A 19,579-nucleotide genomic window follows, 5' to 3' on the forward strand; every position below is an offset into this window, starting at 1 on the left:
GGAGGTTGTTGCGTTTAATCAATCAATAAGATAATGGCCTATATGTCGGCACTATCGGGAAATATGCCCGATACGTTTTAGGGCCAAGACATTCGTAAGTGAAACCCACACTGATGTACTGGACATATTTCTCCACGCCCGAACTAATTTAGATTGCACTGCAGATGAATACTGTATAATGAAAAAAGCCCTATCATTATGACAAGAACACCTGTACCCACTGTGCGCACGAGAACCTGACTGTGTACATTATTCAGCACCTGTTGAACATGAACAGCTATCCTCGTGTCAGCTCCCTAGTGGACGCATTTCTGTATAAAAGTAGAGCCCCTGCTTTCAACAACGGATTCGTCGGAGGCAAAGTTTACTTCCTTGATCTCTGGAAACTTGAAGTTTGCAACTCTGCTTGTCAGCGGGGAAAAGAGATCTTTATGGCTGGCATTGTCTAGCTTAGGAAAATGCTTTCCAGTTTGGAGGAATCCAAAGGTGTCAGCTGTCACCTTTTTCTGAGCTTTAGTCCTCTTCTCTCTGGCTGAATCTTTGCCGGGGTAGGTGGAAAACGCAGGACCGGGGCCCCGGGGTACGAGGTACGGGGTCTTAGTGAAAAACAACGAAGAGCCATTCTTATTCGCCAAAAATAGTAAAAATGGGAAGTCGGAATTTTGTTAGTTCAAATTGCAATCAAAATCTTTGCGTGAAACGCGTTTCTCAAACAGTTCGTGAGAAAGAAAACCATTCAAGAGCCAACGTGCCGTGCGGTGGTTTTCTTTTGAATGGGGCGTCTATTTTATTTTTCGCAGTAACTTGCGTGGATTTTTGTTTTAACTTTTAAAAAAATATTGAAATAATAAATATTTGTTTGCTTAGTACCTTTAACCATGAAAAGCGACAGTTGCCGTATTTGCTCGATTAAATGCCGGTTACCTGCCTCAAGAAATGGCAAGAAAAATTACCACAGAATATAAAGAATAAACAAAACAAAATATGCGTGGCCCAGCCAAAAAAAAGCTAATGGGGCTTAAAGAGTTATTAATCGAGAAAATACAGTAACCTTCTTGAAATGCCAGTTCCAAAATAAATTCTGGTGTGCTTTTAAGTAAAACAGAAGTCGGCCCCTTACGGTAGTTGCTTGCGATTATTTCAGCGCGAATGATCTCCACTATCACGAATGTGGATTTCGTTTTCGGTGTCTACTTACACACGAGTTTACAAAAAATGTCGCTCTAGTGAAGTTACAAGGTTATTTCTCTTGCGTCAACTACCGACTGAGACGTCATTAGCGATATGCCACTGTCGTTTAATAAATTATCGGATTCCAGGTTTATAAATACTTTTGTATTATTTCATGTAGCTGTTGCTCTGGTGAAATCAAAATGTTATTCCCTTTACATTAACTATCGACTGGGACCTCCCTATCGATTCATAAATGATCAGACTCCTGGATGGGGGGGGGGGGGATATTGGGGGACGCGCGGAGGAGTTTTGGAGGATCATTGGATTTTTAGGATGACAGGGGGGGGGGGGGATCAGTCATAACTGAGAGCCCAAAAGAGAGGATCACTACATGTCATATGCCCATAAAGACTTGGTGGACGGCTATTTGGCACTCTAAAATGTAACTTTGCAGTTTCTAAACACTTGGGATGGTTAGTTGCTGGTATGTCAACTGGCATCAGTCATAGGGCTCTCAGTGGAACGGCGAAATTCTACCGACTGTAAAATCGAATGTAGCCACCTGTTCCGGTCATTGAAATTTGTATACATATAACAATAAATTAAAACTTACAGATTGAGATGTTTCAAGAAGAAAATAATATTTTAATTAAAAGGTGAAACAGCGCTACTTGTTACGTCTAATTTTATGATTATGAAAAACTAATTTTCCGCAACACTTTGCCCCAAAATGCATGAAATCGCATCTTTGACTACCTAAAAGTTCAAAATTTCCTGTGGGAACATACCCCGGAGCCCGTACGTTGGCTTGCCCCTTCGGGCGAATCGGGCCTCACTTTAATTTATGTCGCCTGTTATGCTTTATTGGACGCCTTTGACGCCTCCAACTTCTGTTAGAACCCTGATCAGATATGAGGAAGACACGGATCAAGAGACTGCACCATGGCGGCTTCATTAACCTGTCAGTCAGCATCACGATTAGAAATATTACTATCACATGACCGTTAAAAGCACTAAATATACACGTCGAAAGGTAAATATGTGTGCGAAGACATTGAGTGGTATCATGAAATTTGTTAATAGCTAAGAGGGGGACACTTTAATAAAATAACATTTAAATGGGGGATCAGCTAAATGTTACTGTCTTTAGCCGAAAATCCTCCGCCACCCCCCAGGCGATAAATAATGACCGATCGAAATGTGATTATTTGTATAGAAAGGCTTTTTCATGATTTAAGATAGCAGGCAAAACAATCTTTATTATTTCATTATTCTCTTTCAAAGGTACATACATATATATATATATATATATATACATATATATATATATATATATATATATATATATATATATATATATATATATATATATAAAACACGCGAGTTACTGCAAAAAATAACATAAAAGCCCCATGCAAATGAAAACCTCTGCACGGCACGTTGGCTCTTGAATGGTTTTCTTTGTCACGAAATGTTTATTTTGGTTTTTCGATCGAAAGACGCGTTTCACGCCGAGAAGCTGAATTGATTTTCATTGCAATTTAAAATAACAATGACTCCTTATTTTAGTGAGGAAAATTCATATTTTAGCGAAAAAACGTTTCCTCCGTGTTTTCCAATTAGACCCCGTGTTTTCCACCAGACCACGTGTTTTCCACCAGACTCCGTGTTTTCCACACCCCAGGACCCCGTACCCCGTACCCCGAAACCCCGGCCCCGCGTTTTCCACCTAGCCATCTTTGCCAGATGATGTTCACCTTGTATGTATCCCAAACAATAACCACTCGATTATTTATAATTAACGAAATAAAGGTGTTTTCAGCTTAGCTATCGAACAGTTGTGGATGCAACTGAGCCATCAAAGATCCGACAATCACAGAGTGGAGGCGCGTCAGGCTGCTTTGTACTGACAGGCTCAACGTATGTCAAGAGGTCTGACTTCTTCCTAAATCGTAGCTTCACACACATGTAAGGTGAGGGTTCTGGCGCAGAAATTCTTGCAGCCTTTCCCCGAACCCCGCCACCTTACCCCACCCCGGGGTTCGGGGAAAAACAGCAAGAAAATCAGCGACCAGAACCCTCACCTTACATGTGTGTGTCACAAAAATAAAATCGCGCGAGCGCTTCAGCGAAGCAGTAACGTCTGTAATCAATCGGCACACAAATTCTTTTTCTTGAAGAAATGCCTGCACTGATTATATACAAAAATGCGCCAGAATTTTTTTCCCTATTGAAGAAGTATATGTACAGTATATACGCCGACATGGCTGCCGCAAGATATTCGTCCGATGTTCTGCAAATGTTTTAAGGCCCAATACCGAGGGAGGAAAAAATAAACCTACCCGAACCGTTAGAACCAGATTTTACCGCATTATATGACGGGTTTCAAATATCCCGAAACAATTTCCAAGAATGGCTCCGTGTGTGGAGAATGGATATATCCAAAAGGAATCCAAACAAGAAAGATCTTTTAACGTTTGCAAGAGAAAACAAAGAAAAGATAACTGATTTGGTTGAACAAGAAACCAAAAGGTTAAATAGCGTTAAAGTAAGTTTTGGGTTGCAAGTAAAGTTTTCAATAGAAAGAAACGGCGAAACGCAATTCATGGAGCACTATTTTAAAGACGACAAACCACACGTTTTCAAAAGGAATGATGAGGAACAGATAAAACAAAAATTCGATGAGTTTATTGAAACCGCAAAAGGAGAAATAGAACACTGGTCTGAGAAAGGATCAGGATGGGAAGTTGAAAAGATACAGATTGCGTACGTGAATGTTGCACGCTATCAGCCACTTCGCGGAGGGAGCTATTTACCTCTTCCAGCTAAACTGGCGAAAAAGAAGGCAATAATCAACGTGCAAAACAGGGATAACGAATGTTTGAAGTGGGCACTCAGAGCCGCTTTATTCCCTCCAAAAGACGGAAAAGACCCGCAAAGACCAAGCAAATATCCGGTTAACGACGGTATTAACTACGGAGGCATCGATTTCCCAACACCGGTAAAGCAGATAGAAAAGCTCGAGGCACAAAACTCAAAACTCGCAATAAACGTATTTGGCTGGGAAAACAGTTGTGTGATTGTCCACCAGATAAGCAAAAAAGAAGCGAATGTGCCGCGGATAAACCTGATGTTAATTGAGTCAGGGGAAATTCAGCAATATTGTCACGTAAAAAGAGAAAGCGCTTTGCTCTTCGATCAGAGCAAGAACAGAAATGCAAAGCACTATTGCATGTTGTGGTTAACTGGTTTCTCAAGAGCAGACTTGCTGGAAAGACACAAAAAATATTGTAACGGTGTGAACGGCAGGCCGACAAGGATTGAGATGCCAGAGGAGGGGAAAAACACCCTTTCATTCCAAAACCATCACAAACAGATGAAGAAGCCCTACGTGACATACGCGGACTTCGAGGCTTTAGTCAGAAAGATTCCAGGCTTTGAGCGTGGGCCAGAGAACAATCAAAAAAGCTACACAGAGAAGACCGAAAGGCACGAGGCATGCGGTTACTCTTACATTGTTGCGAGAAGCGACGGTAAAGTGGTAGGGTCAAAAGTTTACAGGGGTGAAAACGCGCTGGGAAAGTTTTTAAGTGACATTCTGAAGGAAGAGGTGAAAATAAGAGAGAGTTTGGCAACCCCAAAGCCGATTGTGATGACGGCCGAAGACTGGGGAAAATTCAAAAAAGCAACTGATTGCCACATTTGTAACAAAAGTCTGATAAAAGACGAATTCTTAGATCCTTTACCTGTTTGGAACGTCGAAGAAGCCGGTGAAGAAGGCAGTGAAAAATGGAGTTACTGGGGCCAAGGCCACAAAAAATGTTTCTACATGGCACAGAAAGAGCAGAAATGGGGCGTTCAAAGGCTAAAAAGACTGGAAGACAAAAAAGACCAGCTGGAAGCAAAGTCACAGGAAAACTGTAAGTACTGTGGAAACCCTTTACTTCAGAAAAACTTCAGAGACGCGGTAAAGGACCATTGCCACATAACGGGCAGGTACCGCGGAGCCGCGCAGAGCGAATGCAATAACAAATTGCGAATAAATCCCAAGACGGACCAAATACCCGTCGTATTTCACAACGAGGGGCTACGACGCACACCATTTAATGCAAGCGATGTCGCAGCTACAGAAAGAGGTGAAATGCGTCGCCAACAACATGGAGAAATACATCACATTTTCAGTCGGAGGTCTGCGTTTCATCGACAGCTTGAACTTTTTGCAAGGAAGGCTTGATTCACTTGTAAGCGCAACGCCGAAGGAGTCATTGAAAATAACATCAACGATTTCGAAAGGCGGCGACCTGCTTTACAAAAAAGGGATCTACCCTTACGAGTACATGGACTCATGGGGGAGATTCGGCGAGACAAGGCCTCCGGACAAAGAGAAGTTTTACAGCAAGCTGAACGACGAGCATATAACAGACGAAGAGTACGCGCACGCGCAGGCTGTCTGGAAGGTTTTTGGATGCAAAACGCTAGGCGATTATCACGATCTTTACGTGAAAACGGACGTCGCGCTGCTGGCGGATGTTTTTGAGAACTTCCGAAACCTGTGCCAAGAGCAGTACGGGTTAGATCCGGCGCATTATTTCACGTCCCCAGGCCTGAGCTGGGACGCGCTCCTGAAAAAGACGGGGGTGGAGCTTGAGCTATTCACAGACCTTGAAATGCATCTCTTCGTGGAAAGGGGAATGCGGGGCGGAATCTCCATGGTAAGCAAGAGGTACGCCAAAGCAAACAACCCGCAAGTACCTGACTATGACCCAAGCAAGCCAAAAAAATACATCATGTATCTCGACGCAAACAACCTTTACGGATGGGCAATGAGCAAGCCCCTCCCGAAAAGAGATTTCAAATGGAAACGTGTCATGCCCACAGAGGATGAGATCCTGAAGAAAAAAGAAAACGCAAAGAATGGTTGGATTCTTGAAGTTGATCTTGAATATCCAGCAGAACTGAATGAGGAGCACAACAGCTATCCCCTGGCGCCGGAGAAAAAGGCCGTGAAAAAAGAATGGATGTCGGAATACCAAAAGAGGTTGATGAAAGACCTGGATCTGAAACCCCCGGAGAGCAAGAAGCTGCTGCTGACGCTTGAGGACAAAAGCAACTATGTCGTGCATTACAGAAACTTGCAGTTTTATCTGAAGCAGGGCATGAAACTGAAGCGCGTACACAGAGTGTTGGAGTTCGAACAAGAATGCTGGATGGAGCCGTACATCAGGATGAATACAGAATTTAGAAAAAAGGCAAAGAGCGACTTTGAAAAGAACTTTTACAAGCTCATGAATAACTCAGTTTTCGGCAAAACCATGGAAAACCTGCGTAACCGTGTTGACATAAAAATAGTGCGCAGCAATGAGACGGACAAAATAAGGAAATTGATCGCCAGCCCTTTGTACTCAAGGCATGTTTTATTTTCAAACGACATTGCAGGAATCGACATGCGAAAAAGCAAGCTGCTTCTCAACAAGCCGGTCTACACGGGGATGACGATCCTCGACAACAGCAAGATCCTGATGTACGACTTCTTTTACAATGAGCTTAAAAAGCAGTACGGCTCAAAGTGCGAGCTGCTATACACGGACACCGACAGCCTTCTTGTCGAGATCGAAACAGAAGACGTATACGAAGACATGAAAAACAACATTGACCTTTACGACACGAGCGACTACCCGAAGGAGCATCCTCTCCGCTCAAACACCAACAAAAAGGTCTTGGGCAAAATGAAAGATGAATGTGCAGGAACCCCCATGGCAGAGTGCGTGTGTATGAGACCAAAAATGTACTCTATCTTGAAGGCGGACGAAAAAAATATCAAAAAAGCGAAGGGCGTAAAAAAGAGCGTTGTCAAGAAACAAATAACGCATGAAAATTACAAGGAAACGCTTTTCGGTACGAAGCAGCAATGGCATGGAATGAACATTCTTCGAAGCGAGGGACACGAGATCTACGGTATGCATCTAAACAAAATTTCGCTTTCACCGTTCGATTCAAAGCGATGGATAGGTGACGATGGTATCCATACAAAAGCTTACGGGTACACCAGCTTTGATATATTGCCTACATTAACGGATGATGAACCTAGAGAGTTAGAAGCTGAAGTTTCAAAGTTGCTCTGGGGGTAACTGTGTGTTTGGAGGGACAACGAGCAGCTCTTCACGAACAAAGCCGCGTTTGGGTCCGTCGCGCAAATAGTAGAGAACGGGTTGATCCGGTTTGGTGAAAGATCTTTCAATGTTGTAAACTTGCAAAGACCAGATTGGATCCGTGGCTCTTTTCACGCCCCCTTCAAGCTCGCCAGGCTGGTAGAGATAACGAACTTGGACAAGAGAGGGGAGTATTTTTTCGCTTTTTCCAACAGGCCTCGAGTAAGGTGTCGACGGCCTTGCATAAACAAATTTTTCTTTGATGGCAACCGCGGGTTTCTTGCCGATAAGGCTTGTGACCTCGTTGTTCAAAGCCGAAACAACTTCAGGAAGTCTTTTGACCCAGGCAGTGGACCGCTGGCCCTCAGGGAGTAGCATTTCCACGGCGTACTGGTGCCCGAACAACCGCTCAGCCAGGGTGCAGTTGAAACGTTCTACAATGGCCTGGTCGCGGTGAATGTCAACGCGCCCGCGCCGGATATATGTTTTGTGCTTGTCCATCTCTTGTGTGACAGCGCCCATGAATTCGCGCCCGGGGTCAACTTGCAGCATTTCAGGCCATTTGAGAGGTGAGCGCTTGTAAATCTTCTGAAAGGCCTGGGCGACCTCATCAGAATTCTTCGAAGTCAGGGGTTCGGCCTCTTTGTAGCGGTGGCCACGTCGACAACGGTCAGCGCGTATTTGAAAACGTTGCGGCCACGAGGGAACTTGTCGTGCGGCAGAAAAAGAAGGTCCGCCTGGTGGACCTTGTTGGGTGTGGGAACGTCGAATTTCGGTCGAGGAATTTACTTCGGCGCGGGGAGGAATATCTGCCAGAGCGCTTGCCTGATCAGCCACTTTTTTGCGGTTTCTTCAGGTACCTTGGCGGCCTCGGCTAATTTTTTTATCGCGGCGATTCCTTTCCAGTAGCCCCCGGGGCCGTAGTATATCTTTGCGAGTTTGGCGTCCATATAAGTAAGGCGTAAAAAAGTTTAAAGGAACCGGAAGGCTAAGCAGCCCAGAGCGAGCGCCCCGGCGCCCACGAACATGAGTTCACCGTTTTTCTGCTGCTCGCTTGGCTGATAGAAATCTGAGAACTTGGGCTCCTTGGGGGGTATCATCTGTTCGTCAGGATGCGCCTGGTTGTGGAGTTTGAAGGCATAGTCGGTGTTGGTGAAGTTCTGCTTGGCCTCCGCCTTTATTTGCGCGTTGGTCGCAATCCAGTCGAGAAGTTTGGTGCGGTCGCGCGTGTATTTGGCGTAAGCCGCTTGGTACGCCTCGAGAGCTTTGTCATGGCGCTTTTTTTCTTCAAGTGCAGCTTTGTCGCCTCCTCCAAGCGCCCCCGCCAGATAATTGCCTCCGATAAAAGCCGCGGCGTTCACCACAGCCCCGCCAACCATAATTGCGATGCTCGCCATGGTGTTCTATGTAGTGGCGTCTTTTTTTCAAATCATTAATTTCAGACGCTGTCGGGGAGGAATTTTTGGTCCTCAAGGTACTTTTTGAGCGCAATGCTGCCAGCCATGACGGCGGTGAACTTCACGTAATTCATTGCGCTGCTGCTGGGATCAGAAGTGAAATTCTCTTTCACAACCTTTTTTACGGTCCAGCCGATGCCCGCGGCTCATCCCGTGAGAGTTGCGGCGTCAATGACGGTCTTGACAAGCTTGTTGTCGGACATGATAGCGGATGATATAAATAAAAACGAAAGTTTAAAATAAATTAATCTGTCTTTTTTTCCGCTTCCTCTTCTTCTTCTACTACTTCTTCTCTTCTTCTTAGTATTTCTCCTATTCTTCTTCTTACTTCTTTTTCCATTTTTCTTTTTCTTATTTCTTCTCCGTCCTTATCGTCAAAAGCTGCATTCAAAAATTTGAATGTCGCGATAAGAACATTTTTGCTTAAGCCTAACAACACATACGTGACACCAAAAGAGGTGGCGAAAGCGATAATCTTCTGTTGAACGTTAAGTCCTAGCATCGTGATATATATTTCACTCAAAAGTTTAAAATCTTTTTTTTTAATCCTTTTTGCTGGGTCGCGCGAGCAGGTTCTGGCTCAACACGCGCGGGCTCAGGCGCGGGCATCGGTTTTTTTTTTGTCGAATGCGGCCTTGGCCATAGCCTTGAGCTCTTCACGTTTGCAATAAATCCCGATAAGTGAAACGACTATGCTGCCAACAGCAAGCCACTGGGTGGTACTGAGGCCGATATTTTTTCTCCGCTGCTCTTTGGGCTTTCGCCTTCTGTAGTCGGGGCTGGCTCGTGGGCCGCTGTGGTGGCTTTCGCCTTATTTTCCGCGAGATAAGCCTCTGCCGCTTTCTTCTGTTGTTCCCGGGCCAGCCGCGTTCTTTCGGCAACCATTTTTCCAGCGGCCACACGCGTTGGATTTTTTACGCGCTTCGTGGTTGCAGTCGGAGTTGTCGCTTGCTGTGTGATATCGCCGGCAGGTGATGTCTGGGTCTCGACCTGAGGTGCGCTCTCGGATTATTCGGTTGACATTCTGAAACAAATGTGTATTCTAAGCAAATGAAAAATGTTTAATTAATAACATTTTTGTGACTCCTCAGCAGTTGTTGATGATTGCTGCCCAGTTATTTTGCAGTTGCTGATCCGGGTACTTCTTCAACACCCTCAAGCGGATAGCCGTATTCATCACGAGAAGGGTGGATCTGCTCCGACAACTGTGCACTAAAATCAATATGTTTTGTGGTGATGAACACCGCATTGGCCGCAGCAAGAAACCGGCCGCACTTCAAAGCAAGGTTGCCGGCCAGATTGGAGAGCTCTTTGTTTATGATGTAGTCGTTTCTAAGTTCTTTTTGGTAAGCGCCGATATCTTTGATGTTGACTGCCATTCCGACCGCTTTGGATACAAGAAAAATAGAGCCGTCGATCAGGCTTTCTGTTGTCTTTGAGCCCACGTACATCTCGTAGCGTTTGGTAAATTTTTCGACCTCTTTGTCACTCAGGCGCTTCACCTGCTCGTGGGTTAACTGCACTCCGATCGCCTCTTTGGCTTTGCCTGTAGACACTAGCACGGCCAGCTGCTCACGAAGAGCAGGAATGTCAGGTCCGGGGGCGGTTGGAACCATGCCACCTGCTGGCCCGCTCGGCTCGGGCTCGGTTTGAAGAAGGTTCATAACTTCTGCTAACGCGGCCTCTTCTCCAGCCATTGTTCAAGGCTATATACACCTTTCAGTTTTTTTTTTGTTCAAAATAACTTTACCCCGTAGGGGTGGCGAAGCGAGAACACGAGATAAGAGAACTTTCGCTCTTTCAGCTTTGAAACCAGACCTTTGTACTCATCCGGGGAGAGTTCGCCAGCGTAATCATCAAAGATGGCTTTCGTTGTCCTGGCGGATCGCCGCCACGTTCTCCCGGAAGGAAGATGTTATGCCGGTCATCTTCTGAGTCAGCACCCAAACGCTGATGCCCGTATGCCGAGCAGAAAAGGCGAGATTCACCAGCTCGCCTGTACGCCCTTTCACATCTTTGGAGGCTGCGCAGTCGTCTAGGATTATGAGCGTGTTGGCGCCCACGAAAAGCCATCTCACGATCTTCAACCACATTTCCACCTCGTGCTGCTCGCATACTATCACATCCATTCTTGGATCATTTTCACCAATTCCTTGGTAGGTCTTGTTGTGCGCGAATGTCGGGCAGATGAGCACGATGTAGTCGAACTTGAAGCGGAAAGGGCCGTAGATCTGGTCAACAAGAAACCTTGATTTGCCTGAATTCGTCGGCCCCACAATGAGAGCGTTGAAGGGTATCTTGCTTGGGTCCATGTTCATATTAAAACTGTACAGATTCTAGCTGCCTGTCCATAACGTTGAACTGGGAGTCGGCGATGACGAACACATGGCATTTTACGTCGCCTGAGCCTTCGGCTTTCCGCTCAATTTCCAGCTGGACACCGTCCGTACAGTTCACAATCCGAGTGCCGCTGCCGTGCATTTCTTGGTCAGCCATGGAGCGCATGTCAATCACAAGCCCGAACTTATCACCGGTGTAAAACTTTGTCATATTCATGTGCTCGGTTATATTTTTTTCTTTCACAAAAAGGTTGCTGGCCTCTTCCCACATGTCCTTGCCTTCAATGCCGTTGTTGTAAAGTATGTTGGGCGAGCCGTTGACCGTGACGCTGACTTTCGTCAGATCGGGGAAGATGAATTTTTCTGAATCTCTGTCGCCAGCAGTATGCGGCTCTACAAACAGGAGAAGGAGCGCTTTTAGTGACCTTCTTTGGGCGTTGACTTTGATGTTGATCCTCGTGTCAGTGTCTTTTTTGAAGGCCACCTCTTTTTCATGCATCACGTGGTCGTAAGTGAACTCTTTGCCGCTGGAGTAAACGCTCCGCGCCTCGTCTGCCAGAGTCTTGCTTGTACTCGAGCTGGATGTTTTTGAGCTTGTATTTCAGCTGGGCTGTGTCGGAGCCTTTGACAACGTGTATAGCTTCAGCAAGTTTTAGGTCAAACGTGAGGTCGTTGTAAAGGGCCTGGGGGTAGAAAACGCCATGGTTGGTCAAGATCTGGTGGTCAAGCCTGATCCGGTACTTTTTTCCGTATACCTCGTTCAGCTTGTTTTCAGCGTCGACGCCCGAGGTTTTCTTGTCTCCCGCGCCTGAGCGGATCTTGCATAGATCCTCGCTCTGAATCCCTTCGAGAATCCTGTTGTCTCGTTCGTCCTGCGAAAGAAAAAGGTCTTCGAAAGCTTTATATAAGTCGTGCCCAACCGTGTCTTGCAAGATAGTGCCCGCAAACTTCACGACCAGCCTGTCAACGAGCGCCCTCGTGACGTTCTGGACGAGGAGGTTGTTAGCGTGCCCTCCAGAAAGGTCGATGTCAAAGACAAGCGCTAGCGAGCCCGGCACCAGAACCTCGTTCACGTTCAGCTTGGGTACGGAAACGTACGGCTTATTGCCGGGGTTGGCTTCATCGGGGGTAAAGGTGATTCGCTTGACCGTGCGCTCGGCCTGCATGCCGTATAATGTCTTTTCGTTGTGCGAAGGGCGAAGGTTCTCTGGAACTGACATTGTATAATACGCCGGCGATTATTTCCTAATTTAAAAAATAACAAGCTTTGCAATATATCGCTATGGAGGAAGGTCAAGGAACAAGCTTTGAAAACCCTGCTTATGACCCATACGATTTGGATGATGATGACGCTGATAAAGGTAGAGATGCCAACGAAACGTCTCCTTTCATCCCAGAAAATGCATCTACGCCAAATGGTAAAGAAGAAATTCCAATGCAGACAATGGAGACTGAAAAAAGCGGGTTGCCTGCAACTTCTTATGCGGAAACCCCTTTCACCGGAGCTCAGACCCTGAGTGACCAAGCGTGGGTTGCTACAAAAGATATCTTCCAGGACATGAGATCAAGCGAGCTTGAGGTTTCATACAGCTCGAAGGGGAAGCTCCAAGTCAAAATGTTTGGAGCTGGCAAAAAAACGTATGACCTGTTCACCAAAAACAGGAGAACGGGAAAAGATCAGATTAATCCAAACCTTTCAAAAGAAATAAAAGATGCTCTCGGGCCTTCCAAATACGAGAAGGTTCAACAAACTGTATACGAAAAACGAAAAGAGCTCAAAGAGAAGCAATACGAAGAAAGAGAAAAAAAATAAAAAAATAAATGGATGAATTAAGAGAAGCCATAAAGAAGAAACAAAGCCAGATAGAAGATCTTGAAAATGCAGAGGGTTCGCAAGAGGAAATTGACAAACTGAAAAGAAGAATTGATAAGTCTTGAAACAAAACATCAAAAGGTTAGTGAAAAACATATTCAAAGGTTCGCAGAGCAACAAGCGGAGAGAGATATTCAGTTGATCGAAGATTCAGAAGCTGCAGATTTTGAAGAAGAAGAAGAAGAAAATGCGAGTGAAGCTCTCAAAGTAATAAGAAAACGAAAAGAGGCGCTGGACTGGCGAATCAGGCTTGAAAGAAACAAGACTTTAGACCCTGATGCGCCGCCTGGACTAATAGAAGGGGCAAAAAACAAACTTGCGGAGCTTCAAGAAAGTTATGCAAAAATAACCGAAGATGAAAAAGTTTTCCTAACAAAACTTGGCGTGAAAAGTGCTGCCTTGGAAAAAGAAATAAAGAATCTACAAATGGACAGAGAAAAGCTGGAAAAAGATAATAAAGAAGACACGAAGATTTTGAAAGATGAAAATGCCACACCTGAAGAAAAAGAGGCCGCGCGGGGGAGAATAGAGACACGTGATGAAGAGATTAGGTCGATAACGGCTCAGCTTGAAGAATTGGGTGGAGAGAAGCCTCTTTTGGGAAGGGTGAAAGACATTTTCAAAAAATATGGCGTGACGCTGACAGCTATTATTCTCGCCGCGGGGACCACAATCGGAGCTGTTATCGGGGTCCTCACCAGAGGTTTGAAAGCCACTGGTAAGGCTGTGGCAAATGGGTTAAAAGAGCTAGGCAAAAAATTCGCTTCCATATTGCCCGGGCTGATTGGCTCGATTGTGAACTTCCTTTTCAAAGCTGCAGGCCAAGCCATCGGGTTTCTGGCCGAGCACACCTGGCTGCTTATTCTTGCCGCGGTGGCCTTTTTGTTCGAACAATATTTTAAGAAGCAGCGTTAACTTACCGCCAAGCCATGAACAGCAAGGCCGATAATCCAACTACACCGATGATGACAGCTGTTTTGTTAATTTCGTGTTGCGATGTTTTATCCGGAGCCTTGGGCTCTATTTTTTGCGCCTGTGCTTGTTGAGTTTCGGACGGAGCTGGTTTCCTTGATTCGGCCTTTGCGGCTTTGTGTATCGGGTTGGACGGGTGGCTGTTGGGAGGGTTAATCTTTGACGGGCCGCCTGCCATGATTTTGAGCCCAGCTTTTTTTGTGTCTGGATTTACCTCGTTGTTCACTCCCAGTTTCATCCCGGAGACCGCCTGTTTCAGCTTGTTGTTGTAACCGACCGTGCTTGCGGTGTTGATTATCATTTGTGCGGGCATGAGCCAGGCCATGGGAGCTACAGCAAGATTGAGCCTGACCTTCGCTTGATCCACCGAGAGCTGGTACCTTTGCACGCTCGCGGCCAGGTCTGGCTGTGTGATCACGCTTTCCATCAGCACCATGAACTCGCTTTGGGCTTCTTTCGCCCGGCCACCTGAGCCGAGAATGCTGCTGCGGACGTTGACTTGCGCGCCCAGGATGCAGTAAACGAAAGCCTCGATTGACTGGTTGATTCGCGCCAAGCCCGCCTGCGTCAAACCTGATGCTGTATTTGGCGCGAACCAGTCTGATTGGGTATCAGAAGCGGCATCAGGCTCGATGTAATAAATCAAGTCTCCTTCAATCGCTTTTCCCCCTTCATCACTGAATTTGTTCCATCCCGGGTATAGGTAGTCAGTTTTCGACGCGCCTGCGCCGCTCACATAGATGTAAACACTTCCCAGGCCGTGGTTTGGCCCGTGCGTGAAGCGAAAATCACTCGAGGGGTCAATGCCGAACTCGCTGCATATCCTTTTGTACGAAGCGACGTCATAATGATTGTTGAATTGGTTGAAAGGCGGGTCTCCGGGCAAAGCGCTCATGCTCTGAATTCCTCCTAGCTGGTACAAAATGCGCCTGACCGTGAAATACACGTGGAGTTTGTAGAAAGCTCTTATCTGCGGTGGGAGATTCATCCCGCCGTCAAAGATTTCGCGAGAAACTCCGAAACCTTGTGTCGCGCAGTAAACCGCGAAGTTGAGCTGTTGCGGCCAATATTTCATGTCTGGCCCTCCTAACCAGTGTTTTGCTTCGGTTCCAGAAGTGTGCCTGAGTTTGGTTTCTTGGAATATTTCTCTGAATTTTGTCGTGAATACTAATCAGGCGTGACGTAGATTTTGATTTCGGCGTTGAATATTTTCTTCAAGCTTGGCGCCTTTCCGTCGAAAGGTACCGCAGGGATGGGCAGGGAAACTTTTGAACCAAGTGGCGACAGTTGATAAGGAAAACCTCCGCTGTCTCCCAAACCAAGCGCTTCTTTCATTTCGGCGCTCCAATATTTTCTGTCTGAGCCGAAGACGCTTTTTAACGTGCCTTCGCTTTCTTTGAAAAACACCTCTGCTGTTGCGTTGTTTTTCTCGTCGATGTTTTCTTGCGAAACGAACCGGCTTTTGTCCGCTTTTGGAAAGTGGTTTAAAAAATTTGTCCACTCCTTTTTGTTAGCGGCATCCGCTTTTTTCAAAACCTCAGGAGAGTTCCACAAATTCTCCATCGTATTTGAACGCAATTTTGTTTGTTAAATATAAAAATGGTTGTTCTCACTATTGTCGCACAACAGAACGGCGAGACTATCTATTTTGAAGAGCCGATACCGAAAGTACATTTCATGAAACTCATATCTTGTAGTTTGCACAACAGCTGGGACACTTTGAAAAAAGAAGGTTCAGGCTCCTTGGGAGATAAAAACAAAGATAGAGCTTGGTCAGTTAGTAAAATAACCCCAGGCCGTTATAATTTAGAAAGCTTGGCAAAAGAAATAGACGGTCTGTTCGCAAAATATTCATATAAACTGGAGACAGAAATAAATCAACCTGCTGGCCAGCTTGTTATCAAAAATTTTGGGTTAAAACTGATTGAACTTGATCGAGATTTAGCCGGTTTGCTTGGTATTGGGCGAAAGTTGAATCTTATAACCTTCGTAAAAAGGCTTACAGCTTCAACGACATATTTTATTCATTGTAATTTGATCGACACAGAACGGAATTTGTTCAATGGCAAAAGGTCAGATGTATTAGCCCTGTTTGATGTGAAAGGGAAGCCTTATGAAAAGGTGAGCTACCAGGCTTCTCCCCAACAGGTTTTGCGAGACTGCTCTGCAGGCGAGTTTATAAATAGCATCACCATTAGCGTGAAAGATGAAAATGGTGAACTCTTTGATTTCAAGGGCTTCCCTCTTCTTTCTGAATCAGAGTTGAATTAAATTTCTTTATATGCAATGTCTTCTGCAAATGTGTTAACACCAAGCGCGCCGCCTGCCGAGATTGAAAGCCAAGCCTTCCCGAAACGACAAATGCCGAGAATTTCCGGCTAACTGAGGTAAGTAAAATTGAAAAAGAAATATCTGCTGAGGTTGAGCATTACAGGCTTGTGTTGAAAAAATATAAAAAAGCCCGGAAAGCGATTCACTATTCCGTGGTTGGCCTTGGCGCTGTCACGGCAGCTCTGTCTTCTGGGGCTGTTGCAACATCACTCACTGGTGTTGGAATTGTTATCGGCGCGCCTGTTGCCGGGATAGCAGCTTTATCTGGCGCAGTTTCCACTGGCCTGTCCGTTGTCAACAAGAAGCTTGAACGCAAAGTTAATAAGCACTCGAGAATCCATTCTCTGGCTATTGCAAAACGTGACTCGATAAACTGCTCTGTCTCACAAGCTCTGAATGATAATCGGGTTTCTGACACGGAGTTTCAACTGATCACACGTGAAATGCAGAAATATCGCCAACTTAAAGAGACTTTACGCTCAAACTTTGCGCAAATACAAGCAAATCTAATCCAGCCAGATATTGAAAAAAATTTCAGGTTCGGGAAGAATATAGAAAAAAACTTGCGGAGTACAGCACAAATTTGAACTAAATTTTGAGCGAAACAACACAAAACTATCTCTAAGTCTTTTTAAAAACAGATGATTGTGTTACACCGCGTTACCTTCACGCGTGACGTTGCGTGACAGGTCACACAAAAGGGCAAAAGCCCTGTCGGGGGGTGCTCGTTGGCTGTTCTTGCCTAGCCCCGGCTAGGACTTTTCCCGCCGCTGACAAGGCGGTTGTCGCCCGTTTTACCTCCGGGAACGAGGTTTGAAATCCCGAGGGACCTTTGAGCACCCCCCAGTCTCCACTGGGCCGGGGTGGGTTCACCCGGGGTTGTCGCCGTGGACGGCCTCACCCCATACCCCTGACAAGCGTCTGTACGTGCCGTATTAGGAATCAGAGGTGGCCACCCTCATATCCAAAAGCACCTTCATTTGCTCGCTGATAAATAGTATAATGCAGCAAGCTATATACATTGATCCGTCCGCCTCCCCTTTCACTTGTGGTGTAGCTTCTCTGTCCTTTTCCTAAATTTCGCAGTATATACATACGTATGCGTTTTTGGGATGCGAGATGATGTCATGCTTGAGCTATATTTAGAGATAGGCTGAATAAATTATATCACAACAGCACTTCTGAAGGCCAAAATGATTGTGCTTTTCCACGCGATTTGCTTTATTTTCATGGAACTTTCTACACCCGCTTGGCAGAAAGAGGCCAGACAGGTAACATATCAAGTCGTTGAAGCCATGCGAGAAGCAAAGAAGACTTAAACAGGCTCGATTGAGTCCCTTGTTGAAGGAATATTTCATGTTACGATCGATCGAATGCTGCGATCAAATCTCGCTATTTTCTCGTTTCCTCCTTCTCGCTTCACTTCGGCAGCTTCTGTGGTGAAAAAATAACTTACAGCGCGTTGACTGAGCGTATTTTTTTTGAAAATTCTGTTCTGGTTCGTTTTTTTCGGCCCAAACAAAAAAAACTTGAGTTGTCCTCCATGTTTTTCAGTACTGCGCGTCCAAGGGTCTGGGGAATATTTGGTTCCAGTCTTCTGAGAAAAACGTCACGCAACTCGCAGATTTCAAAACAAAACTTTTTCTTCGAACGAAGGTTAATAGCGTCGCCGCCTTTTTTCGCTAACGCTCCCTGCCAAAAAGGAACCACTCGTGCCAGTTATAGGTCCAGGAACATGCTATCTTGTACTCAGGGCTGGCTTCTATGAGAGGAATTAACTCCATCGGCGGGCTTACCGACGCTTTATAAATAGTTCCCTCCCTTTCGAAACAGGGGAAACAACAACCCTCGAAATAACAGTCCGGATATTCAAAACAAATTATCATTGGTACAATCTGCTGCATGTATTGGCAGAAAGGCAGTTTTGAAATATGCTCGTGGATCTTGTCCCAGCCGAAAGCCGCTCGCTGGCAAAGCTTTATGGTGACGTAATCTTTGTAAATTTTCTCGCGAAGCTCTGGAGGGAGGTTTTGAATGGCCTCGGAAAGTTGAACATCGGACGAATATCTTGCGGCAGCCATGTCGGCGTATATACTGTGCATATACTTCTTCAATAGGAAAAAAATTCTGGCGCACTTTTGTATATAATCAGTGCAGGCATTTCTTCAAGAAAAAGAATTTGTGTGCCGATTGATTGCAGACGTTACAGCTTCGCTGAAGCGCTCGCGCGATTTTATTTTTGTGACACACACATGTAAGGTGAGGGTTCTGGTCGCTGATTTTCTTGCTGTTTTTCCCCGAACCCCGGGGTGGGGTGGGGTGGCGGGGTTCGGAGAAAGGCTGCAAGAATTTCTGCGCCAGAACCCTCACCTTACATGTGTGTGCTTCCCAAAGTCGTATAGAGATGGTAGGTACTAAGGTTAGTTTTTGTGCATGAAAAATTCACCAAGCTTTCCACTCCGATATGCTGAGTGGCTATCTATGTACAGACGGATTTTTCTTGATGGTATTATTAATTTTTTGTTTGAAATGGAATTTTATTTACAGGACAAGCACTTACACTACTTACAATACTAATATTATACCTACATTTACATTTACACTGTACTTGCTACTTACACTTCTTATATACTTACACTATTTATACATGCACTAGTTACAATACATATATTACAATATGCAATCACCTAATTAAATTACAGTTGGCTTATTTACAATTTTATTATCATTATTATTATTATTATTAGATTTTACAATGCATTACTTACAACGTAACATACATTACACAAATTAACAACAACAAATTACACACACACATTACATCGTTTTACGTAAAAAGGTAATGCTATTATTAATAGACACAATTCTGTTTTCGATCATTGTATTTATAATCACAAAATTCTTGTCCCGATTCTGCCCCGTACCTCTAGATGGACTTCAATGCGCGGTTATAACACCTGATGTACAATCTCCTTTTCCAATGTTCACAATCTCTTCTACGTTGTCCCCTCGATAAAAGATTCCTAATGTTTTAATCACGTGTCTGCTATTTTAAGCACCTGCATCTGGAATATCTTCTGTGCAGAGATGCCACCTTAATGGTGTTTTAACGACTTGTCAGCATGGGGTCATTTTCAGCGAGGTACTGCGCTTGAAAAAACAAACAAACAAACAAACAAACAAACAAACAAACAAACACCCTGCGCCAGAAACCATCCGTCTTAAAAACCGTTGGGCGTGCGATTTAGCCCAGTGCACCACCAGAACCTTTGACGATGGCATTAT

General features: G+C 45.1%; 3 protein-coding genes and 2 pseudogenes across 3 annotated transcripts; 3 read left to right on the forward strand and 2 right to left on the reverse strand.

Annotated features, from left to right (window-relative positions):
* The first annotated feature begins 2,115 nt into the window (after positions 1 to 2,115).
* On the forward strand, positions 2,116 to 5,280 carry LOC149098888 (uncharacterized). Its single transcript, XM_089276735.1, has 3 exons — positions 2,116 to 2,134; positions 3,483 to 5,195; positions 5,258 to 5,280. Exons 1-3 carry the CDS (start codon positions 2,116 to 2,118, stop codon positions 5,278 to 5,280), a joined length of 1,755 nt encoding a protein of 584 aa, XP_089132861.1.
* An 8-nt stretch (positions 5,281 to 5,288) lies between these two features.
* LOC149098889 (uncharacterized) lies at positions 5,289 to 7,301 on the forward strand. Its single transcript, XM_089276736.1, has 3 exons — positions 5,289 to 6,422; positions 6,717 to 6,938; positions 7,173 to 7,301. The coding sequence occupies exons 1-3, from the start codon at positions 5,289 to 5,291 to the stop codon at positions 7,299 to 7,301; spliced, it is 1,485 nt and encodes a 494-aa protein (XP_089132862.1).
* Positions 7,302 to 7,990: 689 nt separating this feature from the next.
* On the reverse strand, positions 7,991 to 8,944 carry LOC149098890 (uncharacterized). The gene has a single exon (XM_089277294.1). It carries the CDS (start codon positions 8,717 to 8,719, stop codon positions 8,294 to 8,296), a length of 426 nt encoding a protein of 141 aa, XP_089133420.1. The 5' UTR covers positions 8,720 to 8,944; the 3' UTR covers positions 7,991 to 8,293.
* Positions 8,945 to 11,039: 2,095 nt separating this feature from the next.
* LOC149098891 (uncharacterized) lies at positions 11,040 to 12,338 on the reverse strand (annotated as a pseudogene).
* A 188-nt stretch (positions 12,339 to 12,526) lies between these two features.
* LOC149098892 (uncharacterized) lies at positions 12,527 to 13,906 on the forward strand (annotated as a pseudogene).
* Positions 13,907 to 19,579: the final 5,673 nt, after the last annotated feature.

The sequence above is a fragment of the Orbicella faveolata genome, unplaced genomic scaffold (genome assembly GCF_042242905.1).
Source record: "Orbicella faveolata isolate gen_17 unplaced genomic scaffold, um_ofav_v1 contig_46, whole genome shotgun sequence".
Taxonomy (NCBI): domain Eukaryota; kingdom Metazoa; phylum Cnidaria; class Anthozoa; order Scleractinia; family Merulinidae; genus Orbicella; species Orbicella faveolata.

What these genes read in the sequence shown, in the direction of transcription:
- LOC149098888 (XM_089276735.1), top strand. An exon ending in CGGAGCCGCGCAGAGCGAAT is followed by an intron (nt 5,196 to 5,257) that starts GCAATAACAAAT and finishes TTTCACAACGAG; the next exon opens with GGGCTACGACGCACACCATT.
- LOC149098889 (XM_089276736.1), top strand. Translation starts at nt 5,289, where the DNA reads ATGTCGCAGCTACAGAAAGAGGTGAAATGCGTCGCCAACAACATGGAG. An exon ending in ATACAGAATTTAGAAAAAAG is followed by an intron (nt 6,423 to 6,716) that starts GCAAAGAGCGAC and finishes TTTTACAATGAG; the next exon opens with CTTAAAAAGCAGTACGGCTC. An exon ending in GAACCCCCATGGCAGAGTGC is followed by an intron (nt 6,939 to 7,172) that starts GTGTGTATGAGA and finishes TTCGATTCAAAG; the next exon opens with CGATGGATAGGTGACGATGG.
- LOC149098890 (XM_089277294.1), bottom strand. Translation starts at nt 8,719, where the DNA reads ATGGCGAGCATCGCAATTATGGTTGGCGGGGCTGTGGTGAACGCCGCG.